At 42.9% G+C, this 10,580-nt stretch overlaps 1 protein-coding gene and 1 long non-coding RNA gene across 3 annotated transcripts in view; one reads left to right on the top strand and one right to left on the bottom strand.

The window, feature by feature from the left end:
• Positions 1–3,145: 3,145 nt before the first annotated feature.
• LOC116793564 lies at positions 3,146–10,002 on the bottom strand. Its single transcript, XR_004359531.1, has 3 exons — positions 9,821–10,002; positions 8,101–8,338; positions 3,146–3,877 (listed from the first exon to the last, which is right to left on the bottom strand). It is a non-coding gene; the product is annotated as an uncharacterized LOC116793564 (long non-coding RNA).
• SLC12A4 (solute carrier family 12 member 4) overlaps positions 9,737–10,580 on the top strand; it is a 48,185-nt gene continuing 47,341 nt past the window's right edge. Inside the window, exon 1 of one of the 2 annotated variants that reach the window (XM_032701498.1) lies at positions 9,737–9,975. In XM_032701498.1, the coding sequence (XP_032557389.1) occupies positions 9,834–9,975 (142 nt within the window). In that variant the 5' untranslated portion in view covers positions 9,737–9,833. The remainder of the gene's footprint in view (positions 9,976–10,580) is intronic. The other variant, XM_032701495.1, reaches the window with a different exon arrangement.

Genomic DNA, 10,580 nt, shown 5'->3' with positions numbered 1-10,580 from the left:
CGTTCAGAGAATTCTAGACCAGATACCTTTAAATTTCAGCGGGAATGAGAAGGCACAATAAAGCTTGAGGCTCTTTCAAGGCCTTAATTAGCCATTTGTTTGGGGGTTTTTTGTTGCTCTTGTTGTTGAGTGAGTGAGAGAGATATGAGGGAATGTAGGCACCTAATTCAGTAATTCCAAATGCTGGGAAAGAAACCAAGATGGCAAGAGAGCATTAGCAGAATAAAGGAAAGTGAGAGAGAGCAGACAAAGCTCTTTGGAAGTTTCTCTCTTTGCAGTAATCTGATAAGTCCACATCAGTGACTTCTAAATAGAATCATTTCATGGTTTGGAGAAACTGCGGATGTACCAGCATCACAGTCTGGCTGTGTTCGCTGGTGCAGTAAGGAATGTTGACTCCTGCAAATCAATTTAATTCTTGTCATGGGATTGGGCTGCTATCCAAAAGGCTCATGCCACGACCAGATCACTAACAGGCCATAAACACAACAACTAGACAACAATGAGCTTTGAACTTAATGGTAGAAGCAAATCCAAAAGGACGAGGAAGGAGACCATGTAAGAGTAAGGACTCCCTCGATGGTAACTTTTTCACATGCCTCTGTTGAAATTTTCAGACTGCTTCCTCCTGCTGTTTTTATTTACAGGGATAAGTAAGTAGATATTATACACAAAGCCTTATAGACAGCATATATTTCACAGTGGCCTTTCTTCCACTTGTCCTTCTGGGTATGTTAGATGAACAAAAATCAGGGAAATTTGTACTATTCTAGTTAATATGCCAAAATATCTACATAATGACAAGTTCATCAGGTGGCAGACTGACATTATGAAGAGGCTCAAATTCATCACACCTTTCCAATCTGTGAGATTTAATAATTTTATTTTTCCTTCTAAATTAGAAATGTTGAAACCCTGTCTTAAGAGTTGAGGGAAGAAAGATCATGGTTTTGTTTGCTTAAGGTTTACTGGCTAATGCATCCATATGTGGAGGGAGGGAGCCAAGACAGAGCAGCCAGACCTGTGACTCTTGCCTGTAATGTATCTGTACTGAATTTTGGGAAGTGCTTGATAGGAATGCAAACAACAGGATAATGATGTTGATTTCCTCACATTCAGAAGTGGTTTGGCAATACAGTTTGAGTTGGGTAGCTTGAAATAGCACTGAATTTGCTAGCTGCATAAAGCTTCTGGTGTTGCATCAGTCTGGCTTTCAGGGGCAACCTTTTGAATTTTTGTAGGTGCAGAACATCAGTGGAATAATGGACGTAGGTGAAAGTGAAACTCTACAAGAAGTGTCGCCTCGACCTATGTAATCCTCAGCTTGAGCCAGCCAGGTCCTTTGTATTTCCTTCTGTGGCACAACCCTTTAGTCTGACACTTGTATCATGTTTAGTGCTGTATTATGAATCATAACATCTGTGGAGTCTAGAGAGAGATTTATGGAGTAATTTGCAATGCAACTAGTTATCTTTTTGTATTTTCTAAATGCATAAGTATAGCTTTATACTAAATTTTCAATATAATTTCTACAAATTCACCTGCAAACTTGAAAAGATGTATCAAAAGCATTTAGAATTTGAAGTTATAAATTCTGTATCCTCTTGGCTAGACCAGGACCAACATTGTTAATAGAATGTACCCAGATCTAATGAATTCTGTAATACACAACACATAGTTTTGGCACCTGTATTGTGGCACTTGGTATAAATACTGGAGTACAGAATCAGCAGTTCCACACAGGAAGTAGAGATTATGATTAAGACAGATATGCCAAGATATTTTCAGATATTACTTCTTCTTAAATTATACAACTTTCTTCAATAGGTGATAGCTTACTCAGAGGAGACCACCCTATATGGAGAAGAGAGATTTTTTTTGTTTGCTTGGGGTTTTGTTTTGTTTTTTGAGATGACAAGATGGAAGACAAGGCTATTTTGATTTGGGTTTCATGCCTACCACTAGTTTTAGAGATCCATCCTGCAGTACTAAACTCTTATTTTTGAACCTTGACCAGGACAGTGGGCAACTGGAGAGTTACTGAAGGGTGGGAGTAGATCTCCTGTATTCAAGTACAGGTGAACAGGCAATGTTGTAGATGGTTTTCTATAATTTGAGGACTGCTGTTTGCTGCATGTTCATGAAGATGATAACAAGAACAACCCAGGACAAAGAAGGAATTCCAGCTAGTCAGAGGGTTGCAGAAGTCTTTTTCTCATTTAAACAATTATCCTTATCAGTAACAGGTTTTATTATTTCATTTTTATTCTAGCTGGCTAAAATCAGACCATTGCCAGTGGATTCCTAGACATGAGATTCGGAAGAGGCCTTTTTATTATAAATCTTCTGCTGTTTTGGCCTTTGGAACATGTTTTCAAATACACAAGGTATGTGAGGTTAGAAGCTACTGTTATAGAGAAGAGCATATATTGAGATAGGCCTATTCTTGGTAGGCTAAAAACTGACATTTCAATCAAATATACTGAAATTTGTGATTTTTTCCTTTTATTTACTGATATGAAATCTACAGAATTTAATAGAATAGTATAGAATAAAAGTCCTGCTGATCTAAGGGCAGTATTTGTAAACACACAAAGTATCTAACTTTGTGTTAGAAAGCGGAAGGGAAGAGAAAGGCTAAGGAAAGAGAAAGAGAGGGCTAAGCATGAACAGAATGGAAAACCAGCAAGTCAGTTGTTTTCTAGTGTCACTTGAGACGGTTCCTACCATCCATTTCTGCATTCCATGTAAAAGTAGGATTTCCGGAAGAACCCTGTTCTTTCATGTTTCAAAATGAAGCTTCATTAATTCTTTTGTTAGGATGGTCTCCTTGATAAGTATATTTTGAATATACTCCTGTCACTTACCAAATTCTTTACAAATTGTGTTGAACAATCTAGTTGCATAGAAGCCAAGAGTCTTCCCACTAACAGTGACTTTCAGTTACTCAAGATTTGTTGGATTGAATTTGTAGACCCAGAGCAATATGTTAGTGGATCTGCTGAACTATTTTCAGAACAGACTGTGATGCTGGATAACCTTTCTTGAACTGTTCTGGAAAGCTTGATTCAGTGTTTCAAGAATTGTTTCTCTTTTTTTTTTTTTTAAATCTGGTCTTGATTTTTGTCTTGCTACCTTACCTACAAACTTTACACCTATGTAGAAGAACTTGAGATGGGAATGGTTGTTTTGGTTCTCCTATAATTTTACTTTTTTTATGTTCTGAAACCAGAGATTTTTCCTAACCTTCATGTTTATTTATAACTTCATTAGGAAATGGGAAGGAAATAGAGGAAAACCAAAATTTGTGGTAATAGGAAGCATTTTTGTTCCATTTCTGTACTTCACAAATGTCCAGGATCTTCGGTGACTGAGACAGAACCTCTCAGTCGCTTAGTCCAGTATTACCAGATGAGCTGCTTGTAGCCTGTTCTGCTTCCTGGCACTCATTGCAATGGTGTCAATTCTTTCCACAGCGTCTGCACTTTTTTTTTGCACTTTTTGAGAAATTCCTACAACCTGTGAAGTTGTTTTTTTTTTTCAGAGCAAAAGCAACAACCAACCCCTCTTTTACTTGGTCAGTTGCTTCTCTCATGGGTCAACAAATAGTGGAGGGGAAGCAAAAGCAAAGTAAACAAAGATCTACATTTAGCTTACATCAGAGAAATGTTGCAGGTTCTAATCAAGGCTCTGGCCTCAACAATTATAACTCAGGTGAGAGGGCACTTAATTTTGCTCTGTTTCTGTTGCTTCTCCCCAAATGGTTTTGTAAACTCCATTAGGATGATTCTTTCCTCTCTATATCAGGTATTTTCCTCTGAAGCCCATTGTCAGCACCTGGTCTATATGTTTTCATAAAGCACTTCTTTCTCCAACTCTGCAATGAAAGGAAAGTACAGAGCTCAGGAAGCAAAAATTCAGTGTCCCCCGAGGGTTGTTGCTGAGAAACAAAATAAAGATCAAAATATCTGAGATTAAAACTGAAGCTAATACAGGTTTTGTCAGGCAATTCAAAAGAAGGTCCCTTTAGTCTGGAATACAAACATTTGAAAAAAAAAAGCTTAATACAGTTTGAAAAATCCATTTGGATTAATTTCCCTGAGTGTCCTGTAGTTAAACTCAATATCTAAAGAATCTCGTCTAGGCCTGCACTCAGTTTTTTTTCTCTGAGCCCTTTATTAAAAATTAAATACACCATGACAAACCAATCCATGCTAAAAATGTAACTGATCTGAAAATTGACCCTTTAAATAAAGATAAAAGAAAAAACGACAATAAAACACTGAGTAGTATTTTTCCCAGCATCTGAATTCTACACAAAAAATTACTGCAGTGTTTAAAAAGTTTGTTGTAGAAAACTTTGATACAGTTCTTATTTGAATTTACAGAACCTTGTTGAGTAGGAAAAAAAGATATCTAAAAGACTAAGCAACTTTTCCGTTTCTAAAGATGAAATTAAGGTATCTTTTTATAAATGGCTATTCCATGTATCAAATACAGTTATAAGCAATTTTACAAGTCAAGCAGAAGTTCCTTAAAGTAAATAAATGTTGAAGATAAGTGGCACCATAGTGTCCTCTTGTGGTCTTTTAATGTTTAAACTGTGACGTTTTCTAGCAGAACAGCAAAATTTTCAGTTGCCTTTAGCATAAGAGCTCCTGTATTACTATAATGTGGCTTTTCCTTGCTTTACTTTTCTCCTGGAAATGGCATATGGAGGATTTCACATTGTGTCTCCTACAGGCATTGACTACCATCCCCCATTCTTCACATGTACATGTACATGTTGTGGTCCTCTCCAAAGGACCTCTTCCAGCCACTGCCTGTCTTTGTCATGGGTGAACTAGATCCTGGTCTTTGTTAGTCACAACCTTTGCAGACAGGTTGCAAATTTCCGGCCTGCTTTGTCCACAAGCTGGCGTGATCCTTGGATGTGGAGAAGCAGGAATGTGCTGAAAATCGAAGTTCACTGTGGTGAAATGCTGGTCATGAACTTGCAGAATTCCTGTCAAGCCTCATGTCCAGGGAAGCTGTACCTTGGCAGTGACAAATTTTGTTTTGTTATTTTTTTCTGATGTCAGCTCTTGGCTACTTGTCATCCAGGTTCCACTCCAGTGGGAAAAATCTTTCAAAACAATAAATAGCAGTTACAGATTCCCTACTGTGTGTATCCCAGCCTTTCTCTTTACATAGTTTTTAAATATCTCTATGCTTGGTAAAAAAAAAGTTGGCTTCAAATCTTGCAAGTGTTTAATACTTCCAGGTATCAGGGTGTTGTGCTTAACTGTATGGGAGCTAACTGAGCAGGCTTTCAGTTTCCCAGAGATCTTTTTACTATGCTAGATCTATGCTGTCTATAAATCTGCAAACCTTTCCTCTAGCCAGCAACCTTATTTCTGTTCTAACAGAATGTATTTTATTTCTGGGCCAGTACCATGCTACTAACTGGATGATCCACGACATTTAGGATATTTATAAATACTTTTCATCTTATATGGTTTAGAATTTCCCATGGTTTCAAAGCACAGTTTCATAGATTGTCCCGTTGACAAAGAGGAGAGGAGCATTATACTGGTCTGTATTAACAGAGATGCAATATGATTACGATCTAAAATACCAAAATAAAGGTATTCCACTCAAGAAGTTTTATATATTTTGTATAAACAGTTATGGATTATCCTTCAGGCTTCTAGGGCAGTGCATCCTCTGTATATACCTCTGAGCAGGCCACTTATTCTGCCTGGGGACATAAATATTACAGTCAGCAATGATAGCAATAAATGGGCAGATTACTCCATCAATGAGGTATTTCATAGCTTCATTTACAGAAAATTAATTTAAACTTCTGAGGTATTATGCCCCAAACAATGTTAGGGGCAACATAATTTTACAGATGAATTAAAAAAAACCCACAAAACTGAATTGTAATTTCATGACATATTTAATTCTAAGGGTGATAATTTTTTCTTGGCCTCGATTTTCCTTTTTTTAATACTTCATTGGTGTCACCTGTAATAAGAAGCATTCAAGGCAAACTTGACCTCACCTGCCTGCCTGGAGGATTTATATCAGGCTCTTCAGCAGTTTACTAAACTACCCTAAACAACATATTTGTTTACTCCCGAAGTGTACTGACCTTTCAGCTGGAAGCTTATACCTAGTTAAAGCAGTTCACAAATGCCCAGTGGCTTATTAATTAAGAACCGAACTGTGTCTTTGATTATATGATTTGTAGTTAATAATAATTTAAAAACAGTTCCTGGTTCTGTATCAGAGGGGAGATGATGGATTTGCTGATCTTTAGGCTGCTGATTTCACTGATGCTGTAAATGCACACTAGAGTAGTGAAAATACAGACCTTTTCTCTTCTAATAAGCCTTGATTCTGCTGAGCTGAACTCAATGTTTTTTTGCTGTGAAACCATCAGAATTTTTCTTAGAAGTTTAATTTTTCTCTGTTGGGACTGCAGTGCCATGTGTAGAGGGATGAAAAAAAAAAAAGGAAATTAATATAATTGCCTCTGCTTTTTGTTTTCATTGACAAGTCTGTTCCCATATGAAACCATACACCCAAATTTAGCTTTGTAGAAAACAGGTAATTTTCATCCCTGACACTTAACGAGAGGATAGCAATGTTGTCTCAGGTAAATGCTGTAGTATTGTAGATCATCTAGTTTCATTCCAGCTTCGCATTCATACTGGACAACTTTTGAACTTATGAGGGCCACTCATACGATTTAGAATAACAATCACTTATCATCTTCATGAAAAAAAAGCTAATCATCCAGGTTGAGATTGTATTCTCTTACAAACCAGACACTAAACAAAGTTGATATGGGTAGATAACTTCTTAGCTTTAATTACGTTCTTTCTACAAGTCAGTAAAGAACCATTGTATTTAGACAAAAGAAATATTTTTGCTTCAATAAACTTGACTGGTTTCCTAGGGCTCAATTCTCTCTTGAGACATTCACAGATATAGTTTCCATTCCAGAGAGGGGTGTTGCTGGTATATGTGCATGAGCTCCATTTTTTTTTTGTTATTTTTTTTCCCCTCATAGGGTACACTTTAAGTGCTACTGATTTTATGATGCTAAAACATTTTGTGGTGGCACAGATGCATTTTTGGGTCCTAAAGAAAAGTAGCTCCTTGCCACATCTGCTTTGAAAAGCAAGATGAGAAGGAAGTGCCCAGTCTAATTCTCTTCCTGATGACTCCAAAAACATTAACTTTGGGGACATATTTCTTATCTAGGGCAGCTTACTTAGACCAGAGACTTCCACTCAAAAGCTTTATAAAGTGGAAAACAGGAAAGAAGATGACTGAACATGAACTAACTGGCTTAATGGGGAGTTATCATCTTTTTCTATATAAAATTATTTATCCCCTACCAATTACGCATTTTCCTGTTTTCTTGCTGGGCTTTAGCTTATTAGGTCATACTTTTCATAAACACTAATGAAATGTAATTAAACCAAAGAGGGTAAAACAGAAAATGCTATTTTTTGGCCCATTGTTCTACATTCCTCTAAGGGAAAAAATATTGCTGCAGATAGGACAGTGGACTAAGTGGTGCATTAGTATGCTTCCCATCTGTCAGAACTAATGCTTCTAAAATTGCCAGAAATGCTTTCTAGATTATTAAAATTGGTCAAACTTGGCCACAGAAATGGCAAGTAAAACTTTACAGTGGGACTGTGTTTAAAAACGTGCTCATTTTAGGGTTACTGAGGGGAAAAAAAAAATCTCACCCTAGGCCAAAACCCATGAATTTTGAATAGAGGAAATTCTGTTGTTTTTTTTTTTTCAATCTCCTCCAAAACCGGTGACACTGTTATATATACACATGGCCACATGAAGATCATTTTTGTTTCCCCTAACAGAGCAAAGAGACAAAAGCAAAATGTAGATTATATGAAAACATAGGAGTCTTACAGAAGTCTTTCCATCTGTCTGATCAATACTAAGAGGTGTAATTGCTCTGACTTTCTCCAGAGGTGGTCTACCAGCAACTTGGTGTTAAGTGAACTGAGAGATTTGTACCCCCTTGGCAGTAGTCATTCCACAGCATGGATCCTTCATGTTTATTTCAAAACTCACCTAATTAAAAGTAGACTTATTACTCAGTTTTCATGAACAAAGCATTTTCCCTCATGTTTGTTTCTTTTCTGCTCATTACAAATTTTTCTTTCTCCCAGTGACCTGGGGGTTGCTTTGTCAAAAAGGCAGGACAAATTCAGAAAGCTGGGAATAAGGTGGTTCTGAGCACAGGAAATGTCTACTCCTAGACTCTTCCTCCACATTAAGCTTTGTATCCTTCCATAGACTCCTGTGTGATCTGAAGACAAAACTTATATTATTACTGGATTAACTTGTCGCTGTACAAAGATTTCTTGATCAGTGAGTATTTTAGTAAAAAAAAAAAAAATCTACAGAACTAGTTTCAGTTGACAACCCATAGTAAAATGCACAAACTCTTTTCCTAGAGCTTTTTTCTGATGATTACACAACACATTAGAAAGGGATCTTTTTACTGTCAAGGCCATCTTTCAAACACAGGCAACAAATAGCATTGTCAACTATTAATTCACGTTTAAACTCCATGTGAAGGCTACCATACACGAAATGAGGGCCAAGATACCCATTGCTGGCGCCAGCTTTTTCAAATGTGAAAGCAAAATCGAATTTTGCTTTCTCGGGGACAGGAGGCTGCGAGTCTGGCGTGCCCCAGGCTTGAGGAACCCTGCCGCCACCGAGGCGTCAGGGAGGGGGTGTCACCCCACTGCCTCCCTTGAGTGGGACAGAACAATGGTGCACCCCGGCCCCTGCCTCTGCAGCGAGGCGACAGTTCATCAGCCCTGGCCGTCTGCTGTCTTAGCAACTGTGTGCTTTGCATACAGCTACAAACACCCTCGGCTCCAGCCTGCATGCAAATCTCCCCGGGGCAGCGTTCTTACTCCCGCTGCCCCCACGCCTTTGGCGCTGCCATGTTTCCCGTGGGCTCGCTCCGCTTGCCACGTCCCTGCTGAGGGTTTCATGCAGCCACAGCCGAGGGCAGGCACAAGGGAAATCACTGTGTGCTGCCGCTGCAAGCACAGGAAGCGGGTCCAGCTGCCGCTACCGGCACCTGCATGGACCTAGCGCCACTCTCGGGGTGCCAGCGCCCGCTTCATCAGCCCCGGACGGGGCTCTAACCGCCTGCTGGGAGCCGTGACATCCATAATCGGCGCGCTTGGCTCGCCTTGCCCGCGGCTCGGTTGGTGATGTTTGCCCCGCAGCACCCCGCCCCTCTGGCGGTTTCAGGACCACCCGGCCCCAGGCAAGAAGCGCTCGCTGCCGGCCCCAGCCTCGCTACCGCTCCCCTCCCCGCATCGCTCCTGCCCAGCAAATGGCGGCGGCGGGGGAGGGAACCCGGGACACGGCAGAGGGAAATTTCCTCCCCGGGGTGGCCGGGCAGCGCCCGTGAGGGAGGGCGGCGGGCACCCGCCCCGCCCCGCTCCCGCCGCCCCTGGCTCCGGCTCCTGTTACGATGACTGCGGGACGAAGACTCCCCCTTCCCCGCATTGCCTCGCCGCCTCCGGCCCCTCCTCTGCACCCCCGCTGCTGAGCGCGCCCGCCCGGCGGAGCGAGCCCCGCACCCGGCGCTCGCCCGGCGCTCCCGGGGGCGGTAGAAGCTGCACCGCCCCGGCGCTCGCAGTGGAATGGGTGGAGTTGAGGAGCGCGGTTTCCTGAGAGGAAGTGACCGCACGGGGCAGGAATGCGCCGCCGGCTCCGCGCCGCGTCCCGCCTGCCTCGCCGCGGTGCCGCGGGGAGCCCTCACCGCCCCGCCAGCCATGCCGCACTTCACTGTGGTACCGGTGGAGGACAAGCCCCGCGCCGAGTACGACAGCGTAGAAGGGCTCAGCTGGGTGGACTACCGGGAGCCGGCCGCGGTGCCCGCCCCTGGTGACTCCTACGACACCGTCAGCTCCGACGGTGAGCGCGCACGGCTGGGGCGGGGGGCGGCGGTGCCCGCGCTCCGGGGGCTCGAGCAAGCCCGGCCCCGCGCCGCCGCCGCGGCACACAAAGGCGGGGGCGCTCCCGGGGACGGCTCGGGTCGCCGCGCCCGGATGAGGAGCCCTGCCGGGTCCGCTGGGGCGGGCGGCGGCTCCGCTGTTGCCAGGGCCGGTGGGGGAGCCCTGTGGCCACTGTTAGCCCGCCGGGCCGGGCCGGGCCGAGAGGCGGCACCGCAACCCGCCCGGCTGCGGCGGTGCCTCGGGGGTGCTGTGGGCGCGGTGTCCCCCGGTGCGCACGGGAGCCACTCGGGGGTTCCCTCCGCCCCCCAGCCCCTTGTTGACAGCCTGGGGTGCAGCGGGCAGCGGGGCCGGCTCGGAGGGACGGCTCTTATCGTTTCTACACAAGCTGCCGTCTCCAGAGTGATAAGAGTACGTGGAGATACGCTCAAGTGTTTTCAGTGCTCCGTCGCCGAAATAAACGGGTGATAGCGAAGTCAGTTAAATTAGCAACGTCTTAGGTGGCTGCTCTTCCTGTTTGTATCGTCTTAAAAAACGCAGCTGTCTAGCAAACCGGGCCCTTGAATA

The sequence above is a fragment of the Chiroxiphia lanceolata genome, chromosome 13 (assembly GCF_009829145.1).
Source record: "Chiroxiphia lanceolata isolate bChiLan1 chromosome 13, bChiLan1.pri, whole genome shotgun sequence".
NCBI classification, from domain to species: domain Eukaryota; kingdom Metazoa; phylum Chordata; class Aves; order Passeriformes; family Pipridae; genus Chiroxiphia; species Chiroxiphia lanceolata.
Note: the sequence above shows the minus strand (reverse complement) of the source record. Positions and strands in the feature narration are given on the sequence as shown.